The 24349-nt window shown below is 41.1% G+C and overlaps 1 protein-coding gene across 1 annotated transcript in view; it reads left to right on the forward strand.

The window, feature by feature from the left end:
* TMEM255B (transmembrane protein 255B) overlaps positions 1-24349 on the forward strand; it is a gene marked incomplete at its 5' end in the record, with an annotated part of 66078 nt that overhangs the window by 25054 nt on the left and 16675 nt on the right. Inside the window, one exon of the mRNA XM_084226939.1 lies at positions 3563-3652. Within this exon, the coding sequence (XP_084083065.1) occupies positions 3563-3652 (90 nt within the window). The remainder of the gene's footprint in view (positions 1-3562; positions 3653-24349) is intronic.

Consider the following 24349-nt stretch of genomic DNA (forward strand, 5'->3'; position numbering starts at 1 on the left):
AAAAGTCCCTCATTCCATGTGCTGTCTTGTTCTCCCTTTTGCTAAAACCCCTCTGTTAAACAACTGCCTTTTGAGTTTGATTGTTAGGCCCACACAGTACAGTTTTCAGTGTTTAATAGATAGTTTTATGGCCCCCTTGTAAATAATCAAATTATTGTATTCTATATAAGAACCAGAAGTAAACATGTTCTGATGGCAACAACTGTAGAAAAGCCTGACTGCACACCAAGGGAAAAGCAAGAGCAAAACAGTTTCTTGAATAACTGTTCAAATATATTGCTATAAATAATGAATAACTGTCCTGACAAAACATAATGCTGTTGAAAATGGAGATAAGATGATATGATGAAAGAGTATTTATTTTCTTTAAAGTGTTATTTCTTTTACCTGTCAGCAAACATTCTCTATCTTTAAATGAACTGCATTTCTTCTCTTTCTAGACAGTCCTAGGCTTGTGAACTCACTGCTCCAGCAATCACCTACTACTGGGGAAAATTAGCTTTTGAATTTACAACAGCTCTTCATTTGGTTGTCCTGGCAATTTTCAGAAGTAATTAACTTTGTACTTGTTTTTTTTATGTTTTTCACATGCTTAATAAGCAATGAGAGATTTGAGAGAGAATATAAATCTGTAATTTTATTTTAAGAATTTTTTAGTGGTGCTCTTTTATTATCACTTCTTTTGTTCGAATATATATGAGGCAAATTCAGTCATAAAAAGCTCTCAGTGTCATGTTCTGCCACTTTGGCATCATGATAAATATTACTTCAGTTAAGAAATGAAATTGATTTTAAAAGGACTGCTCACTGAAATAGTTGCTAGTAGTTATGGATATGAACAGCAGGCTCTGGCTGTAAACCTTCGACTTGCAGACAATTCCTTGGAAGCCTAGATGATCCCCAACATGACTGAGGAGTGCAAAGCTCCTCAGCTTTTTTTGTAGCTCCTTTCTATATTGTGATTTACTGCACCTTTTTATGTGCTCTCCTAAGGCTATATGGTGAAACTGAAAGGCCAATACACTCATTAGGTGATTTACGCTATCTCAATGAGTGGAAAATGTTGGTTTGGGGATTGTAGATCATCAATAAATTGTTCATGTGTGAAATGAAAAGCCACCTTGAGGTCAGCTTCCAGTAAATTCATCTTGAGCTCAGGCAATTTAGAAACACCTGGCTTAGCCCAGTAATTATTTGATTGACTGCTATGACTTGAAAAACAAGACAGAGGTATGAGACAATAATGGCTTAATCAAAACTTTTAAACACTGCTGCTTTTTCAAATAAAGAGACCAGGATCTACAGCAAATGCAGCTGCCACAGGGCAGCACAGCCCACTACCCTGCAGTGATAGGTGTCCACAGCCTTCTCAATCTGATGAATTGCATGCCAAGGTCTTTAGACAACCAGATTCATGAGACATGACCTTCCACCCTGGACAGCCATGGGATAGCAGAGCTTAAAGGGTGATACAGCCAACGGTGTTTTCCTAGGGTTTCAGCAAGTTGGAGCTGGCTGCAGGGGGAATGCAGCAGGCTCCCAAGATCAGCCAATATCATCTCAGCCATATTTGTGTGCCCCTTTTCTCCCTATGCTGAGGATTCCAATTCCACAGCAATCCCTATGGCAGTGCTGGCTCATCTCTGGTTGCATGAGACATGAGCTAAGGGGAGATTAAAGGAGTGTGTCAGTAAGCATTGTGATTCTTCTGCTTTTAAGCTGTAATTTTTGCAAATTCTCCAAGAGCTCTTACCTCCAAGTGGGTGATATTGCTTTGATCTGTGCATCCAAGCTGTGGGTTTACATGGTTGTAGTTTCCTACCTGCCCAATATAAATATTTTTGAGAAAATCAAGAATGCTGAATCCCCTGGAAGCACTATTGACAATGTACTATTCTTAACCTAACACAAGCTAAAGAGTCCATTTTTCGAGTGAGTTAGTGATGCCTTACAAATTTGTGAAAATGGCATCTAGGTAATGCAGATTTTATATAGGCAAAAGGATAGATGAACTGTATGGATACAATTTTGTAATCTGTACCTGGGCATTTCAGGAATACATGCTGTGAAGGAGCATTTGATAACTAGTAAATAAAAAAAAGGTTCCACATTCTTAACTGGATCCCTTTTCCATGTGCCCTATCAAAAGAAGAATGCTGTTCTGTCAGTTTTCAAGAATTTTGTTTAATCTGTTGTTGTTATTAACTATAACTTAATACTGTTGTAAATTAAAATCAACATATAGGATGTTTCAAAGGGTTCCTCTTGGGAGTTTGCCTGAGAAATGTCAGAGACATGAGAAGTATACATTAAATTACATTAAAAAGCATAGCCAGATAGTGCATATTAGGTTCATCTGCAGGAACTCACTCCTTCAAACTCAGGGTGCAGAGTCCTCAACATCACAAAATCCTCTAATCTGGGAGAGGAAAGACTGTCAGGTTCTCTCCCTCATGTGATGGCACTGGGGCTAGAAAACCCAGGGGAGTGCCTTGCCAAGTGTATAGTTGGTCTTTCAGGGCTTCATCTCACCTGGCTCACAGCACTGCTCCCTTCAGATGTGGCCTCAGAAGAAGCCATTGTCACCTCAGAAGTGTGTGCCTGCAGCAGACTGACTGGTCCCTGGTGAAAATGCATTCCGCATTCTTTCCAAGTCCTGTTGCTCTCTCCAGAATGAATTGGGCAGGAGCTTATGGTGTCTGGGGTTGTCCTAGCCCTGCAGTTGCTGTCAGAGCTGCAGCACAGAGAGCAGAGGGCTCAGCATGCCCAACCTGCACAGCCTTTTCTCCCAAGGCCTCCATACCACCACTGCTTGTGCCACAGCTGTGCTCCAGCAATGCACCATGTGCAGTCCTGTTGAGAGAGAATTAATAGTGCTTTGGGAGGCAGAACGAGGTCTGAAGCCATGACTAGTAGGTTGATGAAGACATTGCGCTCTCTGTGCTGCAGCTGGGACACTCACTGAGCTCTGCTGTTCTCTGCTCTGTCCACTCTGAGACTGAGGGCCAGGCTGGAAACCCCAACAAGGGTGGGAGCCAAGGCAGCACACCCCAGCCCTTCCACAGGTACCAGTCCTCTGAATGTCTGATTTTGTTGTGGCATAAGATATTTGGGATGATAAAAGATTTCTGATCATTCACAGGCTAGTTATTAACTTACTACAGCTGCCTTTATCTATTGATGTGAAATACTACCATGTAGTAAAGCTCCAAAGATTTATGTAAGCCAATAGGAAGATGACTTTTTACCATGTCCCTGTGGAAGCACTGCTGTTTTATTAAGTAAGTTGATTTGGAAGAAATCACCATTGAATTTAACTCTTGCAGCTGACCTAATTTTCTCTTGAAAGATTTAAACTTTTCTAGTAGGCTTGATGGTCTGTCAATTCAGCATCAAGAATTTCTGCCTTTTTACTAGTGTATGACTGTCATCCTGACACACTGATCTAAAGTGAATTACAGCAGCAGGAACCATCGTTTCAGAATACTAGAAAAACTAGTGTAATTGTTTTACTTAAGGAATTATACTGAAAAGATTGCTCAATCTGTTTTTCTCTTCTCAGTTGGTGGCCTCCATTGTGTTTATCAGCTTTGGTGTTGTGGCAGCCTTCTGTTGTGCAATAGTTGACGGAGTGTTCGCAGCACGACACATAGTAAGTGCAGTGATTTTGTCATCTTTCAATTTTGATTATTTATGTCATTTCTAGCAGGAAAGTATTTTCTTTTGGTTTATGTTTAGCAGTATATTAGGGTTTTTTGATAGTTCTTGGTGGAGATTCCAAGTAGAAAGGTGATATAAAATGATGTCATGATAGACATGCTAAAAAGTGTATCTGCTTAGAAAAGGAATGCACCAGTGATAAGCACCATCACCAGATGGGATTTGAATATGCTAGTTTATATGTTAGAAATGTGTTGTTTGCTGTTCTATCTTTTGTGATAGAATACCTAAAAAATCAGTCTAAACCCTAACTTTTAATTGAGCTTTGATTTCCAAAATCATCAGGAAATAAGTAGTCATATGTGTTAACAGACATTAGAGGTCAGTATGCTAAATAATACAGCATGATAGTATATGAGCCTCTCTCTGCTATGAAATACCATGAGCCTGCTCATCTTTCTGCTTATGTTCATCAAGGGGCAGCATAACTCCACTTGGATCAGTGAGACCCCATTGAATTTCTGTTAGCAAATACCTCAGAATAAGTAGGCTTTATATCACCTGGAGAATAAAGTTACAAACTGATTTATATTTTACTGTTACTGAAGAGGGCTTTAAACCAAATGTGGGTTTCAGAGTTTCATATGCATTGCACAAGACAAAAGACATCTGTTGGTGTAAACAGCTGAGGTGTGCAATGTGAGCATGGATAAATGTTCTGGATTGTAGTCATGTTTTGTGGTATACATACCCTGCATGATGCCAAAGTGGCCTGCTTTTTCTTGGATTTACCCTGTAGATGGTCTAGATGACACCTGGTTTAACTGTCTCTGATTAGCAAAGGCCCAGGGAGCCTTTCCATGGAAGCTGCTTAAAAAAGGAGCAGAGCAAATTCCTATTTAGATTCCCTGCTCCAGAACATTCAGTGGTTGTGCCCTGGAAAACAGGCCCCTTGAAATTTTGGACCTGTGCTGGAGAGGCTGAGGCAACTAGGGTTGTTTAGTCTGGAGAAGCAGAGGTTATTTATCTGAAAGGAATTTACTGTGAAGTGAAGGTCAGTCTCTTCTGCTATGACCCACTTGCAAGTTTGAGAAGAACTGACCTTAACTTGAGCCAGGGGAGGTTCAGATTGGATACTGAGAGAGCAGTTTAGCATTGGAGGAAGTTGCCCAGGAAGATGGCAGAGTCACCATTTCTGGAAGTCCACATAGGCAGCTGTATGTGTCACTTAGGATATGGTGTACAGGCATTTTAGGGTTAATGGTTGGACTGTATGATCCTGAAGGTATCTTCCAACCTTGAGAATTCTGTGATTCTGTAATCTCCCCGGAACCTGACTTATTTCTGTCCTGCTTTAATGTGATCATTAGGAAATGTTCAGATGGCACTTGTGCAGTCTTACACGTTGTAACTGCAGTGCAGCTGTGCAGCCACAGCCCCCCACTGCTGAGGGTAGACACAGCTTCTCTGAGGTGAGGTCCTGTGTTAGGGGACAGTGTGTGCTCAGTCTCAAGCACAGACACATCCATTGCACCTCACACCTTTCTAGGTGTTTTCAGTAGGAGAACACCAAGGCACAAAGTCATTGCACCTATCCAAGAAAAAAGCATCTTACAATATGTGGTGCAGTTCTTTATCTGGTTAGGTCAGTGACTGGATATGACTGCATCTCCCGTGCAGAGGTGGAGGCTGGAAGGGGCTGGTCGCCATTCATCCATTCCCAGGAGTGCTGCAGATGTACAACCCAGTGACATGATCCTGCTTCAGTCACATCATGACAAGCTTCATGGAAATCCATCACCAGTTGTTTAAATTTGGGCTTAGTTCTGTCTGTCACATCTGTATCTTGCTGTCTCCTTCACATATGACAGAACAAAGAAATACTAAGTAGCACCATTTGTTGGAAAACTAATTTGCATTTCAGCATGATCACACTCCAACTCATTCTCCTCTGCCTAATAAAGGACTTGGTAGGATCAGGTGAAGTAAAGGTGTACATCACCAGGTTTCTCTGACTAACACACCTGGGAAGGTCTGTAGGGATGACAGTGTTAGTGTGCTCCCAATTTAATCTACAGGAATGGTGGGGCCTTATCAGAAGAACATGTTCCATGTGGACTATGAGATTATGGTGTCACTTCCACTGTGTTACATCCTCTTTGCATCACAACTCATTTCCTTCAGGAAGAGCAGCAACACCACATTCAGTCTGCTCCCTACAGGCAGTACCAGCTTTTTTCAGACCTGGGTTGTGCTGTTGCCATTTTGTCCACTGCCTTTGGGGCACAACTGCTGAAGAGTTGGAGTAAACTGTCCTCCAGTCAGGGAAAGGACAAATTCCAGCCATGTCAGAGCAGGTACCTGTACTAAAGCCATCAACTTTTTGTGAGAAATGGTAGCTGAAGCCAAGCAGTCTTCAGACTGACTACAAATACAACATTCATATCAATTTGGAATAAGAAATGTGTGCCCCTTTTTTGTTTTATTTTTGGCTTCATTTGAGCTGGAAAAGATGTGAAGAGGACAAATCACATAATTACATATTTTTCTGTGCCTGCAGTAGAATGGAGACAATGATTGTTGCACATTTTCTCCTGCTTTTATAAAACTGTGAATAGAATAATAAAATACTTTCCTCTGTTTTATTTCCTTCCCAAGAAGGCATGAAATTGACAAAAATTCTTCTAGGAAATGGATGTATTTCAGAAAATAGATGCTTAAATTATTTAAGACTTACTTTGCTTTGTAGAAAGCTCTGGATCACACCATTTATAAAATTAAAAACACTGAAGGAAATGTAGCTTGATTTAAAATAGCAGTAGCTTATGTAAGAATAATGCAGATATAATTCACCTTAAAAAGAAAAAAAACAACCAAACCAGAATCAAGAAAAATAAATCAAAGTTGAAATTAAATTGCAGTGATGTTATTTCAGAAAAATATGGTGATTAAAGGAATTTATGTGCATTTGTGTTTGCTTGAGACATTTTGTTATTTAGCACATGAGAATAGTCCAGTTTTTCTGTTGGAGATCATTCAGCAACATCCTCCCACCACACAGGGAGATGCCCTGTCCCACCACAGGTGCACGCTCTCTGCAGTAGCTATGACCTCCTATTCATGACTACAAGCCTTGACCATTGCCACATGATCTTTAGCTTTGCAGTAGTGCTCCAGGTGGAATCTAGAATAGCCAACAGCAAGAAATCCAGGTATGACGTTAAGAAATTGCCTTTTCCAACTGAGTTTATTCTGTGATTTTATGAAGGAAAAGCTGGGTGCTCTGGAAGGCAGAGTTGCTTGTCCATTGTGACATCTGAAATGCACACCAAACAAAGCATTGTTAAATTGTTCCTCTCCTCTTCTGCAAAGCCACTTCTGTGTAACAGTGATTTAATTTAATTTCCAGCTGACCTAGTTTCTTCCTCTTGATAGTGATGGCTTAAGGAATTAATTTTAAAAGAATATGTCATTAGGTGCTAAGCCCTGAAATGAACCTGGGAACGAACTTAGCTGAACTAGAGGATGCTGAAACATTCCTAGATTCAGATCTTCACCCATTTGATGTAAGTGCAGCTTGTGGACTGCTGAAGTACATCAGCTGGGTAACTACCTCCTGGTTTGGGAGTTTAGAAATTAAACTTGAAATATTTGCTTTCTCTTTATATATGTTAACTCAAAATACTGTTTGATAAGATGAGCATTATATAAACTCACTTTCTGTGAAGCGCAGAGACAAGGCAATGGGAAAATGGAGTCTTTGATCTGGGGAATGCTCTTGCAGATTGAGCTCTGCTTGGTAGACCTCCAAAGCTGCTGTATTAAGCAATGTAAAGTTGGCAGCCCCGACCTAGTGAACAAATAGCTACATTATAAACACGTTCTATGTGATGAAGATCTGCTGATTTCTGTGTTGAGAGCAGTTCCCCGGCAGAGACCCCTGCCCAGCAGTGACTGAGGGCTCCCAGCAGTGACTGAGGGCTCCCAGCAGTGGCCTACATGCTCCCAGCAGTGGCCATCATGCTCCCAGCAGTGGCCATCATGCTCCCAGCAGTGGCCATCATGCTCCCAGCAGTGGCCTACATGCTCCCAGCAGTGGCCATCGTGCTCCCAGCAGTGGCCATCATGCTGCCAGCAGCGGCCATCATGCTCCCAGCTGCTGGCCGAGGCCTGGGCCCGAGGATGCCGGTGCTGCTGCGTGCGTGCCCTCAGGAGCCGGCAGCCACAGGCGGGGGTTGCAGGTGCCGTAACCGAGGATGTCAATCCCCTTCCCATCTCTGGAGCTTCTCATGCAGGTTGCAGACATTCAGGCAAGTACAGCAGCAGGGGTGACTGGCAGCTTTGCTGGCCACTGCTGCATTTTACTACAGGATGGCTTCATATGCCCCTGGCACATAACACAGGCCATAGTCTTTCCACACTGCAGGCCAGATCCTCTAAAAAGCCATTTGAAACTGTTCTGAGCAAACCTGTTGGCCTTCCCATTGAAGAAAAAACCAAGTAGTTTTATTCCATGTCTAACACAACTCAAAGAATAATTTCTCACTGGAATTAAATTAGGTAGATTCTCTGGAGAACAACACTAAATGCATTTTGTGTTCTCCGTGTTGCCACATGGGACAAAATTACACCTAATTACTTTTAATTCCATTTCCATCCTGTATGACTCATTAATGTAATAGCATGGCATAGCTGATACCATAAAAAGCATCAAAAGCAGCACGTCCAGCAGGTCAGGGGAGGTGATCTGCCCCTCGGCTCTGCTCGGGTGAGACCCTACCTGGAGTGCTGCATCCAGCTGTGGAGTCCTCATCAGCAGAGAAAGGACATGGATCCCTTGGAGCAAGTCCAGAGAAGGCCCACAAAGATGATCAGAGAGATGGAGCACCATTCCTATGAAGACAGGCTGAGATAGCTGGGGTTGTTTAGCCTGGAGAGGAGAAGGTTCCATGGAAACCAGACTGGTGCCATCCAGTACCTAAAGGGGCCTATAAGAAAGATAGGGACAAAATTTTTAGCAGGGCCTGTAGTGATAGGACAAGATTTTAAACTAAAAGAGGATCGATTTAGGTTAGACATAAGGAAAAAGTTTTTTACAATGAGGGTGGTAAAACACTGAGACAGATTGCACAGAGAGGTGGTAGGTGCCCCATCCCTGGAAACATTCAAGGTCAGTTTGGACAGGACTCTGAGCAGCCTGGTCTGGCTGAAGATGTTCATTGCTATTAGATGGGCTTTAAAGGTCTCTTCCTACCCAAACTATTCTGTGATTCTCTGAAAGGCTTTGCAATTGTATTTCTCTTTTAGCAAAGTACTAAACATTTTTAACTGAAAACCAGCACTAGTACAGTAGCGATTTTTATGTTGATGGTCCACCAAGCATTGTTTCATTGTGAACTTCCTAAATAGAGAGTGTGTAAGTTTGCAACCAGTACACTTTGATGCCAATGGTCAACTATCCCACACTATTAATCCCACAGTATTAGACCTTGCATCTGACACTGAAGCACAGATTGCATTCTTAGAGAACCAGCCATTTACAGGGTGGGATTAATTCTTTTTTATGAGCTTAGTTCAAGGGTTGGAGCAAAGGAGGATTCTTGCAACCAGCTTAAGCCCATCTGCCATGAGATCTCTTTTGTGCTGCAAGACAATCCCATTCACACATCCAAATGCAGTTGACTGTACTTTAAATCAAAGGGCAAATACTTTGAAAAAGAATTTTCCTGGAGGGCCTGAAGAGCTTGGAGCCTGTTGTACTATCATTTTTGTTCCCATTACTCAGATATATTTTCCCTGTGAAGCACATTACATCTTGGGAGTGCCCAATCCTGTGAAAGGTGAATTAGTTCAGAGGCGCATAAGCCAAAAGCCTCACAACAGAAGTCAGAAGGACATCTCGTAGAAGAGAAGGTACTGACATCACAGAAGAGTTTCAGACCACCCCCACAAGCTATTTTGAAGCCAGATCTGAACTAGACATATAATGCTAAGCTGTGTTGGTGTGAGCAAAGTGATGGGACTGTGTGGAGTTTGGTCTCTGGCTTTTATTTGGCAATACAGGAATAGCCTGTGGGTATAGGAATAGCCTGTGGGACCACTGCTAGATTACTGAATCCAGCTCTGGTATTTCTTGTTGTTTGCCAAAGACCTGATTGACTTGGAAAGAGTTTGGAGGAGAAAAAATCTGAAATTTGAATTGGTAGCTTTTAGAAAAAGTACTCAGAAGTTTGAATTTGTTTTATTTAACATAGAAAAGATTGACAGGTGAATTGATCATAGCCTTTCTAAGGTATCTGTGTAGTCAAAAGTTATCTGCTAGCAGAGGGCTTTTAGTCTCTCACACAAAAACAAAAGGAATGCAGTGAGTCGAAGTCAATGCTAAAGAGATTCAAACCATGGAGCAGACATGGTTTTGACAGTAATGAATTCTGGAAGCAGCTTTGTCAAGGTAATGGATAATTCTCCATCATGGAAATACCTAAATCTCAAACTTCTTTTTGTGTAATCTTATGAAGCATATCCAGAGGTTATGAATTTGAAGCATATGTATTGGGATGAAATTATTTAGGCTTTGTTATTCAGGAGGTCATTCTAGAGCAGGGTCTTCAAGGAAGGCTCCTGTGAACTACTTTTACAGTCAGGTAGAAACTCTATTACCTCTTGTAAAACCTGTCAGTATGGTTCCAGGACCTGTTCTCTGCTGGAAAATGTTTAGGATTTGAGAGATTAAAAACACTTGAAAACTATTTATCAAGATTTCTGATATAGGCTTGCTGGTCTTCAAATCAACAGAGGAAATGCAGTCTTTAAGATGAACATAACTTTAAAACTATCTCTGCTAAAACCACTCTTCCTCATGTCCTGGATAACATACAAGACAACTCAATGATGAATACATTCAATATATTAATATATATATATATATATATATATGAGTACATATCTATTGAATATATTGGATGCATCCAGGGTTTTGTCAGCAAAACTGCCATCTTGCTAATGTTTTCTGGTCTAGAACACAGATGCAGGGTTTTTGTACCCACAAATCTGCAATCTGATATTCCTCTGTTTCCAGACAGGTAAGTATTATGTATACAGCCCAAATATACTGATGTTACAGAGGAGCTGGTACTATGCATTATGGTTGCCAGATATTTTGCAGTAAGAAAAATAATGGCAAATGGCAACCTTTTTTTTTTTTTGGAGAACCTCTTATCATTCCCCCTTGAGTTTGCAGAGCCTCTCACACTGGCAGGGACAAAGCTACAAAGCTCCCAGTTTGTACAGTGCTTTTTTTTTTTTTTTTTTTTTAATCCCTGAAATTCCTTTCAGGTTTAGCCAAATTGCAAATTCTTTAAAATCCTTTTTTTTTTTTTTCCTTTCCTGCTGTGACTTGTTCTCCTGAGGGAAAAGGGCTGGTATTATGCCAACCAAACAGAAATGTCTAAACCATTAGGCAGCACACACACTGTGTTTGGATACCAAAGAGGAATTCACTTGTTGACAAGAAGGGAAAAGAGGGGTTCGAGTTCCTTTCCCATCTGCCCCACTGTAGAACAAATGCCTTCACTGCTGAAAAAACCAAGGATTGGTCCAGGATTCCAAAGCCTCCTGCCATAAACACTGGTCCATTGGCTTCTCTCTTTGAGATGTAACAGCCCAAACTGAGATCTCTCATTAATGTTATTTGGTCATTCAAACTGTAGCAAGGCAGCTTTGGGGGAAGAGTTCTGTGAAGATGCATTTTACTGCAATTACATGCAATAGGGAGGGAGGAAGACTGTTCTTTTATTTTAAATTGGGAGTTTGTACTGTGGGAAAATGTTAAGGGAATCACCCATGCATTTGAATATTTGAAAGTTAATGGTTAAATGCATGATCCTGTTGCACAGAGACCACAATGTTAAAGTGTACAACTGGGCAGAATTTTTAGTGCATTGGGCTTGTAGCAAATCTGGCATTTCCAATCTCTTTGGCTCTGAAAATTAAATTATTTTATTTTAGCTTTGCTTCTAGTGTACTTAGATAGGCATGAATTCCATTGAGTATATTGTAAATCAGCTCCAGAAATAAGGGAATAGGATAGGGAAATTCTGTACATTTTACTGATATTAATAATCATATTATTAATGCAAGAAATAATATGAGAAAGGGAGAAGGATTTGATCCAAATTTAAAATACACTGGTATTTTTGTTCTCACAGATTATAGCCTTCTGCATCTGTACATAGATATTGGCTTCTGCATCTGTGTGGCTTCTATACATCCAAAAACCAGGTGAATGGCAGAGACAGTGGAACTTGTTCAGCAATGCAGAATAGCAGCTTGGGTCAGGGGAGATTAATTTTCTACTTCCATCTTTACTTTTTTACTTTGCAAAGCATGATGGAATGATGGAATTTATGCAAAGTGTACAAAGCAAGTTAATTACACTTTAATCCTCAGAAAGGTGGGTGACTGGGGCAAAGGGCCTGCAGTCTGTTCTGAAAAGCATACTCTACCTCACTCTGATGGGCTGCCAGCAGAAGATAATTTCCTTTATTGTTTCCTATTCTCAGAAATGGTTCTAGACTAACAACAGATGTTTCTTTTCTATGAAAAAAAATCAAAGCTTCTACACAGACATTTAGAGGGAGCAAAAATAACCACCTGCAGACTTCAGATTGAAGCAAAAATACTTCATAGTTTTTTCATCATTTCTCAAAGGAAAAACATTGTTTTCAGTTGCACAGTGCAGAAACTAGTGGAGTTAAAAAAAAAAAGAAAAAAGTAAAGGCACTGTTTATTCACATGGATCTGAAGTCCTTAAATTCTACTTGAGTAAAAATTAAGGGTGTAATGAAGGGCGTTTCAGTATGCTGCAATATGCCCTAGCAAAAGGTTTTATTTGCTTCACCTTTAAGAAGAAACCCCGACTAGTATGAATAATCATATCATAGAGCAGGAATTTCTCTCTCTGTGGGTGGATGATTATTCAATTACATATATTGTCCATGGAAAGTATGTTCCCAGGTATTCAACAAAGTTTTGATTTATGATTATTTATGGCTCTGTTAAGAGCTTATTAAAATGTGTTGCATCACTGCTGCTAGATTATGGAATTCACACTTGTAATATATTTATTTAGTCTTTTATGGTGAATTCCAAGAGGGTAACATACTTAAGAAATTTTTTTTACCTAATCTGCCTAGAGTTTTCTTGTATGGTTCAGAGCAGTTCTCTCCACACTCCCAGCCATCAGTATATCCAGTGACTCCTTTGCCTCTGGAGCACTGAGTGTTTCAACATTTCTAAGATCTTTTGAGGTGCATGTGAGCTTCAAAATGACAAGCCAGTGGAGATGGGGAAAAGCTAATTGTACCTGAGCAGTGCAGGCATTCATGAACCATTTCACTAATTCTTTAGACTATTTTACTTTTAAAACTCATGTCTTTTCATTCCTCTTGAGGTTTCACTCATGGACTTTTTCCTCTCTTACATTTTGGGTCCCAGTCCTGCAGTTCCTCCCATTTAGATGAGGCCTGTCAGCCTGGCTGACATGTGGCAGTAGAGGTGTCCCTGTTACAGGAATGATAGGGACCTTTCATGGCAAATTGCTGGGCATAAACACCTGCTTTCTGGCTGTTTTCTGCTCAATACCTAACATGAAAATGACATACATAAAGAATATATTGTGGTTTAGTGATTTCTTACATATTCTGATAGCATTAAGGCAATAGGAAGGAGATGGAGCAGTTTTTCATGTATTTGAGTCACATTACCAGAAACAGAATAAACAGTTCTTGCATTCTTGTGGAAACGTTAATTACTCACGCGGCACAACATCATTACAATCAAGTCAGAGCAATCAGTTCATATAACAAACCCTATAATCAAAGTAATGTAATCAATGGAAGTAATCAACTGTAATAAGCAATTAAATACCTAACTGCATCAAGCAATAACTAAAATTACAGCCTTGAATAGTATCAGCTAATTGCATCATTAGAAACTTGTGTAAAAGCCAGTGGTAAGTCTAAGTTTTTAACTACACAACATAGCTATTGCAGGTGTTATGGGAAGGTCTATAGCTTCATCCTGAGACACACTGGCTAGCAAGACTTGACTTAAGAAAAGCAGAGGAAGGCTTGGATTTGCTGTATTAAGGCAGGAATAGGCTTCCTCATTGGAGCCTTGGGTGGCCTTATCCGCAGAGCAGCCAGAGCAGCAGCCCCCAAGCAGACACACACCGTGTCACTCAGCAGCTCTGCACACACGTCTTTCCTTCCTACCACCACCTAAGCCTGCTCAGCCAAAGGCACTGCAGCCACTGAACCTCCTTGGGAATGTGCAAGGGAGTCAGCTCCCGTTTCTTTTGCCTCTTCCTCTGTGCTTCATCTGCCTGTGAAGGCTGACAGGCCTTTCCCCCTACCTTCATGCCACAGAGAGTGTGGCCAGAGGTCATTGAGAGAAAAATCACCTGTTTGAAGAGGTCTTAACCTCTCCTAATAGATCTGTATCCACCTGAGAACAGACCTGTCAGTCCACATCAGGAAGTATTCTGTCTGTGCCCCTTGTCCAACAAAGGGGCAGCTCCAGCATCTGGAGGCTTTTCCTTTGACTGTAGCAGTACTACAAGAGCACAAACCTCACCAAAATAAAGAACAATAAGACTAAGAATACCACTGCAAAGTATAAATTAAAAAAAAAAAAACAGTGAGGAAATATAAAGTGAGACAGAAGCATATTTGTGTGGCTTTCAGCCATGACAGTTTAAGGTATTCTGAATATTTACTGGTTTGTAAGACCTGAAATGATTATGTGCTGCTACCAAATATTAAGAGAAGAGGATTCAGTAGGATCCAGTCTTTCAGATTAAAAAGAAATTCTAAAAAGACCCCATGGAAATGTGAAGTAAATCTGGTTTGTGACAGTAAAGTTTTAAGCCCCACCAGCTGCTTTTCCTATTTTCAGCACTGAAGTTGGGTTGTTTCAGCATAGCAGACAAAATAGGCAGAGTCTCTAGGCTGAAGTGCAGCATTTCTGGAAGAAGATTAGCTCTTAAATTCACACAAGGCAGATGAAGAAGCGCAAGAAGGGTAAGTGCTGTCTGCAGTCTGCAGTGGAATTGCTCTCATAGCATGACCTCACCCAAAGAATGCAACCAGATACCCTGGCGGCTGCCTCTGAAGTGCTTGAACAACACTGGGGATGTATTATTTCCACCAGGGGATCACTAAAGTGCTGTAGTTACAGTAGCAGTATGGCATGGACAGAAGCATGTCTCTGTCTCACTCTGCCTCGCTTTGAAGCATTTGATCAACTGTACATTTGGGAGCCCTTGACTCCTAAGGCATGGATAATATGCGTAGAAACTGAATTAACACACACTAGCTATGTCTGCAGCTTAGGTAAAAAGAACACTTGAAAACCTAATTCTAGTGCTTAAAGTTTCTTAATATGCTTTCCTAATTATTGTATACATTTTGAAAAAATATAGCAAAAAATTTGAAAACATTCTGTTCCTGCCAGTCAGCTCCATTGTAGCCCTTGGCAGTGGCATGACCTTAGAGCTGGGCTGCTGCACTCACACAGGGCTGTGAGAGTCCAGAAATGGCTCATTTTTTTTTACCAGTCTTCCTTCCAAATCCCACCCAGCATGCGCTGTGCACACCCTGACAGCCATGTCAATAGTCAACATGATGGTATTGAGAGAGCAAAACATCAGAAAAAGTAGGGAACAATCACTGGTATCACAGAGGAGGAAAACAGCTGACATGAAGAAATGGAAAGGCCTGGAGGCCCACTTGATGAAGTGAAACTGAACCAACACATTTGGATTCAAAAGCTGATTATGATCTTGGTGTCTATGTTAATAATTCCAGAAAAAACTGTCTTAGTGCATGATCAAAAGGTGAAACAGGAAGGGATTATCATAGAATGGTAGAATTATTTAGGTTGGAAAAGACCTTTAAGATGATCAAGTTCAATGTAAGCTTAACACTGCCAAATCCAGCAGTACATTGAATTTTCTGACCATAACTGTATTTTCCCAACTTCCCTAATTTAAAAAAAAAAATGTTTGTTTGTTTTTGTTTTACAGTTTCTGTCTTTCAATCATCTCTCCACGACGTCCATAACTTTATTTTCTAGCACCTGGACTTCCTTTCAGGGTCACAGTGATTTTTAAACCTGAAGTTTTATAGCAACCACAGCATTCCAGATAGCTGCCAGCCAAATGCTTACAGCCAATTTATTATGTGGGTTGAATTTCTTTGTGAATAAGAGAGGTGGAGACGGCAATGGCAGCCCCTTTAGAATCCCTGGCACTGACTGAAAGAGCACATCCTGGCAGAGGGCAGGAGCTGATGCCTTGCGCTCCCATAAGAGCTATTGAAGGGAGGGAAAAGAAGCCCACTGAGCCCCATGGTGGTGGTGGGCAGCCCAGGACACTGGCCTCTCCAAGGAGGCAACATTTCCTTTGGGAGCACTTGATCTGTCCTGCCCAGAGGCTCCTGGCACATACTGAACAGTGACCCCCTCTCTTCCTCTCTGCCCAGCTGCTGTCTGAAATAGAAAGGTTTGAAAATAATGGTATTAGTTACAGAAATAAATTTTAATGAAGCATGTGAGGAATACTATGTTAATAACTATATGTAAACAAATAGTTTACAAAACAAACTGTATGTAACTATGTGTATACAACAATTTTATATCTCATGAATTATGAGTAAGGCATTCTGTTGGACTACAGGCAGTTAAAGATTCTTTAACAACACAAGAGAAGACACAGGTCTTTAGGAAACTAGCAGTTTTAAAATTGTTATTTTAATTAGTTAGTTTTCTGGCAGTTCATGTGGGTTCAATAGTTGAAAATATGGACTTGGAGATTTCAGGGGGTATTGTTTCTTCTTTTTCCATATAACAGTGAAATACTGCAAGATAAATTGTTTTCTGAAATGAAAGACATTTCTGCTTCAGAAATTACAAACTGAAAACTGAATTGCAGGTTTATCTGCCAGTGAATAAAAGCCCAAAACACTTTTCAAAAAAACCCACTCTTTGATTCTAGAGGGAATGGTCATGTGCTCTATGTGGGAGTCACAAGGCTCAGGAGCAAAATGAGCTATAAAATGTTTTGTTCTTCAAAGCTGACGCCCCCTCTGTGCAGTGTTGATGATACCGGCCTTGGACTCAGAAGCTCCTAACACCAAACTGACCAGAACCAATATGGAAACTGTTCATATTTTTTTTTTAAATTGACATATTTCATTTGTTTGTGATTGAAAGCAATTTTTTGTATTAATCACTCCTGTGAATCCCTAGGATTTTCTAGCAGTCTTCCTCAGGAGAAACCATTCTCATTGGGAATGCTGTTGAAAAAGATGGAGAAATAGCCCTTGGTCAGAGGGAGACAGGAATTACAAAAGACCTGTAGCATTTCCTCTCATTGTTTGTACAGGGTAGGATCCAACCAACTTTAGCTTGGGCCCCCAGACAGTGATCCTGTCTGCCTGCTTTCCCAGGCTCCTAATATGTTGGCCCCTTCTTTTAGGAGCTTCTTTATCTTTGGTCTGAAAGCTCTCAGCTTTGTGTGCTCCCATGTGCCATGTGCTGTCAGCCAGTGTGGGGCAGACACAGATACCTGTGCTCCATCTTGCCCCCCAGAGAAGCATCAAACTAATTACTAATAACTTCTATTTGTTCATATTTGCATGCCTGTTTTGAGAACGTTAGCAGTGAGGGTGATCTTGAAGGGAATGATAATCTCCAGAACACCCAGCTGTTGGCACAAGGTTGAGCTGGCACTGAAAGGTGATGTTTCAGTTTGTTTTTAGGATTAAACTTGAAAAATCTTGGCAGCTATCCCTCTCCTATTCATTGCTAGGTTTGCTGTAGATGAAAACAACTGAAAACAGAGAATTAAAACTTGACACTAATGAGACACTGAAAACATTATTCTGGGTTTGGACTCCTCAATTTTATCTATATTCATCTCTTTCATGTGACCAGGATGGTTCCTTGCTCCCCGGGCCAACTGGCATGGTGAAACCCACGTCCTCATTCTCAAAGTCTCTTGGAATGTAAATGGCAATGTCCAGATTACTTACTGGGAATGGTTCTTGGCCCATACTAATTTACAAACCATGCCCAGAAAATATTTTGGAAGAGTGATAGTTTGCCCAGGCCAAAGCCATCACCAGCACAATTCTAACAATTTAATGGGCTTGATGCTTGAATTTCAGCCCTGGGAACATTCCCTGGCACTGATCAATCTACACCTCTCTTGATACAACTACGGAAGCTAAGACTAAATAAATACTGTAATTGGAAAAAAATAGCCCTCACCGTATAATTATTTCAATAAATTATTAGCCATGTTTTGTAAAGTGTGGCATACATTTCAGTCAATACTGTTTAAGCTATATCTCCATTTTCTGAAAATTCCATCTCCCTTACACATAAGGGAGATGGAATTTTCCCTATGTTATCCAAAATATATCTGTTCTCCAAGGAAACAAAAACTGGCAGAGAAAAAGCTTCTTTCCATACCTCAGCCTAGAGCCCTTCAAACTCCCCACAGGCATTTTATCAAGTCCACCAAAGATACTGTTAAAAGAATACTTTTCTTACACAAAAAATGTACTGCAATGCTCCCACCATCAAAGACAATGTGGGGTTTCTATTGTATGCTCGTAAAATAAAGCAATCAGCCAAACCATAACTCTCTATATTTGGACCATATCTTCTCTTCCTTGGCATAAAGCCTTCCCTCTTGTCTGTCACTTTCAGGTTTTAATACACATACTAGAAAACTATTGAAATAAAAAATTCAAGAAGAGGGAAAGCTACAGTTTGCCTTGTAGGGTTTAAGGCTGAGCAGTTCTGATTTGTCTGAAATTAAAGAGAAGTATTGGGTATCCCGGGTTTTGGGGGGTTTTCTGACACATCTGAAAATTTTCTAAATTTAGCTTGATGGCATTCTGACTGTACCTGCTTGGTATACACAAACACACTGAAATGTAGTTTGCTAAGAAATCATCTTTCCCAGTGCTCAGAAGGTTTGAATAAAACCTGTTCATTTTTCTTTTGCACCAATAAATAAACAAACCCAAGAATACAACAACATTTTTATAGAGAATTCTTCCTCTCTTTACCAGCCTACATATTTTGTCCTCTGTGTGTATCAGCAGAACTTTAACCAACAGAACTTTCCCACCTGCCCATTTCCACTTAAAGGGACTTACTCAAAGAAGCAGAGAAAGGGAATACATTATGTATTATATATTAATATACATTAGTGGGAGGTATTGCATAGCTCTGTCTCAGTAATAGTGGTTGAGAAAGTTCTTGGTATCAAATGATACTAAATTAGTTAAAAAGAATATTGTTGCTATATACTTTAGAGTTACTCTTAATAGATGAAATGTATATATATACATACACACACATACATGGTATTTAAAAGTAGCTCTATCTCAACCACTATTGCTATAAACAGTAGAATCAGGAGGAATCAAGGATCAGTAGGTATATACTATATTCATACACAATCTGTTATGAGCAATGTGAAGGATTTTAAGACCAGTCTGTCAGGAATAGTTTTATAGCTTTAAAGTATGTCTCATTTGCCTTTGGTAATAGACACTCCTATAAAGTCCAGCGGGTGCTTATGTGGTGTGACATACTGTTGGATAACTTTTAAGCACTTTTTAATATCTATGTGGTCCCTTATTCATATAAACACCTTAGCAGACAGACAGACCACAGCACCTCTGTAACATGAAAATGGAAGCTTTTACCAATACAACTTTTTGGCATCCCCAGTGTACCTTTACTTAAAAGCTGTGTGCTTTAGGTATTAAATTTTGTAGGTGTCTGGACATGGCCAATGTTATCTAATCTTTGTTATTTTTGTACACTTGATCATCACTCATTTATTTCATTGCACATAGGAATGCATTTAGAGAATGGACTGAATGCAGAAGACTGGCTGTACTAGTGCAGCAGGCTTGCTGTTCAAAATTAGATGCATGAAGGAAGGTACTCATTCGCCATGATTGTGCATGCAAATGTAATAACCGTATTCACTGTGGTCGCTTCCAAGTGACAGCTCTGACCTTTTTTCTGCACAGCAATATCAAGCCATAATGGCTGGTATAGATTAATCAATCACCTCTTTCCTCAGAGAATAATGCTGCTTCCAGTCACAAGCACACTTGGATGAAAAGTGTGCTTGTCTTCTCCATTGAAAACCAAACCAATAAAAGGATCAATTTATTTTTTATGAGGAAGAAAGTGTAACAGGTAGAAAAACTGTGTAAGCCAAGAGATCAGGACCAAAAGTGAGGATCTTCCTATACTTGATCGAGGCAGATTAGACAGCTCTCTCACTGCCTTTAAGAACATATAGAGGTGTCTGAGGGGAATATCTTAGCATTCAGGGCCAGACTCAGCCTCATGATGGGGTGGTGGTGGTGTGGTGGAGTCACTTATCAGCAACCTGTAGTAAGATGTGAATGCCCTGAAGGTAAGGCCAGGGAGCATCTGTTTCCAGGTGCTGAACTCATAACCTATGATACTTTGAGAGAACTTGTTAGTCTGCTCATAGCCTGACATAGACTCTGACCCTTTTCACAAAATCAGAGCTGCTGAGACTGGGCAGAAGCTCTAGAGATTTCTAATCCTACCACCTGTGCTTAGAGAGGTGTCAGCTAGCACAGGTGGCTCAGAACTGTGTCCAGTTTGAGTATCTCCAAGGATGGAGACTCCACAGTCACTCTGGGAAACCTGTTAGAGTGTTTAATCACCCACAGAGTAAAAAAGGCTTCTTCTTATGTTTAAATGGGGTTTCCCATATTTCAGGTTGTGCCCACTGCATCTTGTCATTTTTCTGGACATTGCTGAGAGAAATGTGGCTCTATCTTCTTCACTTCCCCATCAAGTATTGATCCATATTGATAAGGTACATGGGAACCTTCTCTTGTCTAGGCTGAACAGTCCCAGCTCTGCTTCTCTTGTGACAGATATTCCAGTCTGTTAATTCACAGACCATGTCTGTGGTGTCTCTCATACTGCAGAATCTACCACTTAACCCAGTATTCCAGATGTGTCTCACCAGTGTTAAGAAGAAGGATCATCTTCCTGGGTCTGCTGGTGGTGGTCTTTGTAATGCAGTCATTAATACTGCTGGCTTTTCTTGCCACAAGGACACATTGCTGGCTCTTGTTTGGCTTGCTACCCACCAGGACCCTCTGTAAAGCTGCTTTCCAGACAGTCAGGCCCCACTCTTTTCTGGTGCATGTGATTATTCCTCCCCAGGTGCAGAATTTGACATTTTCCTGTACTGAACTTGTTGAGGTTCCTGTGGGCCATTTCTCCAGCTCAGGTCTCCCTGAATAATGTCACTGTCCTGTGGTGTTTCAGCCACTCATCTCAGTTTTGTATCATCTGCCAGTGAGCAGAGACTGCCCTCAACGTATCACCCAGTTCAGTAATTGAGATGCTGCACAATATTATCCTAGCATTAACCCCTGGAGTAGACAACTATTAAGTGACCTCCAGCTGGACTTCATGTCACTGCTCCCAGCACTATGACCTCAACAGTTCTGCCAGCTTTCAGTCCAGCTCACTCTCCAGTTATTTAGCCCTTATTTCATCAGCTTGTCTGTGAGAATGAGAGACTGCTGGAGGGATTAGTGAAGATAAAGATCCAGAAGCAAGTGAGCAAGAAGCTCCACTCATCCACCAAGCCAGTCACGTCCTTGTAGAAGGTCAATGGGTGGTTCAGACATGACTCTCCCTTTGTAAATCCATGCTGACTACTCCAAATCACCTTCATGTCCTTGAGATGTTTGGAAATTGTTTCCAATATTATTTGCTCAATCCCTTCCCATCAGGGTGTAGTTCTCTTGATTGTCTTCCTTGTCATCCTTGAAGACAGGATGTATCTCCCAGTCTGCTTAAATGTTCTCTAAACTGGTCTACCTTTAGCAAGGGTAATTCTTTCTGGTACCAGATTTTCCCATTGGTCTCCACTGTAGACCAAGGCAAAGAAGGCACTTAATACTTTGATCTTTACCATGTCTGTACTATGTTGCCTGCCTTATTCAGTAATGTGCACATATTTTCCTGATTTCTCTTTTGCTGCTAATACACCCCATAGAAGCCCTTCTTCCTGCCCTTTGCAACCCTTGCTGGACTGAATTCCAAGAGAGCATTGGCTTTCCTAACCCCATATGTGCATGCTCATTTAATTTTTCTCTTTTCTTCCCTGGTGATTTCCCCTTTATTGCACTTTCTCATAGACTTCCTTTTTATGCCCGAGTTACATCTGGAACTCCTTGTTTATCCACACAGGCCTCATGCTGCCTTTGCTTGATTTCCTGCTAGATGGGATGAACTGTTTCTCACTTTGGAGGAGGTGAACCTTGACTATCAATCCACTTTCCTGGGGCTTGTTGCTTTCCAAGACTATCCCATAGGAGTCTTCCAAACATATCACTGAATAAGCCAAAGTCTCCTTTCTTCACGTCCAGAGTTGGAATCCTGCTCCAACCGCTCTAGATTCTGAACTCCAGCGTAACATTAGGGGCAAGGCTGCTCTTGAGCTTCACATGCCTGAGCAATCTTTTCTTGTTTCTAACTATGAAGTCCAGCAGAGCTCCTCTCCTTGTCAGCTCCTTGTTCTGGCAGAGGAACTGCAATCCACTTAGACCTCCCAATCAGATCTGTCCCTGGAAGTCATGGCTAAAGGCTAATGCTTTCCCAGGACTGTGGAAGAATGTTGACCTAGTTCAAGACATGGCATGCTGTTCGTGTGGTATTTGCTTTTCCTCTAGAGAAGAAGAGTTACTGAAGCTTTTTTTCCTTACACTTGTGTAGTATAAATAAATATTTTTGGAAGCAGGAAGCTAACCTTTCTCTAACCCTTGAGAGTTGGTGTCCAAACTTGCTTAAGCTTGCTGGAGTAATCAGAAAGGCAAACAAGCTGATGGAGAAGCTTTATTCATTGATCTCTCTGCATTCCTGCCTAGCTCTGCATTTTAACTAATTATGTATTTTGGATCAGCAGATTTATACAGTTCACACTTTATTATCCAACAAGCAAAGAATACTCTGCTTGGGAGATGAAGTAGTGCAGATCCTTATGCAAAAAGCTGAATTATTCCTGGATGGATTTTAAAGCTTTAAAATGCAGTGTAAATTAATCAGCAAAGATTTCTGCTAACAACTTAAATGGTCCTTTGTTTGTAAGTTGGCATGGAAAGAGGGGATGGCAGATAGTGGGTCTGCATCTTCTGTCTCAGATCTGGTCTGACTGACCTATTGAGGAGCAAAGAGCACTTGAGTGCTTCCACGGGATCACAGAATCACAGAATCACTAGGTTAGAAGAGACCTTTAAGATCATAGAGTCCAACCCATGCCTTAATACCTTAACTAAACCATGGCACCAAGTGCCACATCCAGTCTTCTTTTAAACACATCAAGGGATCATGATTCCACCACCTCTGGGCACACAATTCCAGTACTTTATTACTCTTTCCATAAAAAACTTTTCCCTAATAGCGAACCTGCATTTCCTTTGGTGCAGCTTAAGGCTGTGTCCCCTCATTCTGTCAATTGCTGCCTGGAGAAAGAGACCAACCCCCACCTGACTACAGCCACCTTTCAGTTGTACAGAGTGATAGGGTCACCCCCGAGTCTCCTTTTCTCCGGGCTAAACACCCCCAGCTCCCTCAGCCATTCCTCACAGGGTTTGTGTTCCAAGCCCCTCACCAGCCCTGTCACCCTCCTCTGGAGGCACTCAAGTGTCTCAACGTCCTTCCCAAACTGAGGGCCCAGAACTGGACACAGCACTCAAGGTGTGGCCTCACCAGTGCCCAGTACAGGGGAAGGATGACCTCCCTGCTCCTGCTGGCCACACTGCTCCTGATACAGGCCAGGATGCCCTTGGCCACCAGAGCACACTGCTGGCTCATGTTCAGCCGGCTGTCAGTACCCCCAGGTCTTTTTCCACCAGCCACACCGCCCCCAGCCTGTAACACTGCAGGGGGTTATTGTGGCCAAAATGCAGGAGTCAGCACTTGGACTTATTAAACTTCATCCTACTGGAGTCTGCCCATCCATCTAACCGTTCCAGGTCTCTCTGCAGAGCCCTCCTGCCTTCCAACAGATCAACACATGCTCCAATATCTTCATGCTTCATGCTTTTGAAGGCACAGATCAGGACTACTAGATAAGTGATGGAAGGTTGAAAAAGTCTTTTTTTTTTTTTTTTTTTTTGCAAATATAAGTAATTCTGAGACTGCTTTGGGATAGACATTGGATCACAGAGGACTCAAGCTGTCAAATCCTCCCAAAACAAATATTGTCTAGTCCTGAAACTGACTGAGGTATGCACCCTCCAGGCTTCAAAGTGGCTGTTTGCCAAGGTCAGAAGCACATATTTTCCATCTGGCCAAGGATATTTCATTGTGTTCTTCCTTTATATCAGTTTGTGGGAACGGTTACAAGCAAAATATGAAATATGAGCAGTGAATGCATCTTTTGCAACTGCATAAATGGAAAATAAGGCAAAACCAAACAACGTAAATTGCTTTCTATTTATGCCTTAATTTCTTTGTTTTACTTCTGGGGTTTGAAGTGTGTGTTATAAGTGGAATACTCAAATTATTATCTATTTTAATTTGTTCTCACCATGGA

The sequence above is a fragment of the Fringilla coelebs genome (assembly GCF_963513975.1).
Source record: "Fringilla coelebs genome assembly, chromosome: 2".
In the NCBI taxonomy this organism is placed as follows: Eukaryota; Metazoa; Chordata; class Aves; order Passeriformes; family Fringillidae; genus Fringilla; species Fringilla coelebs.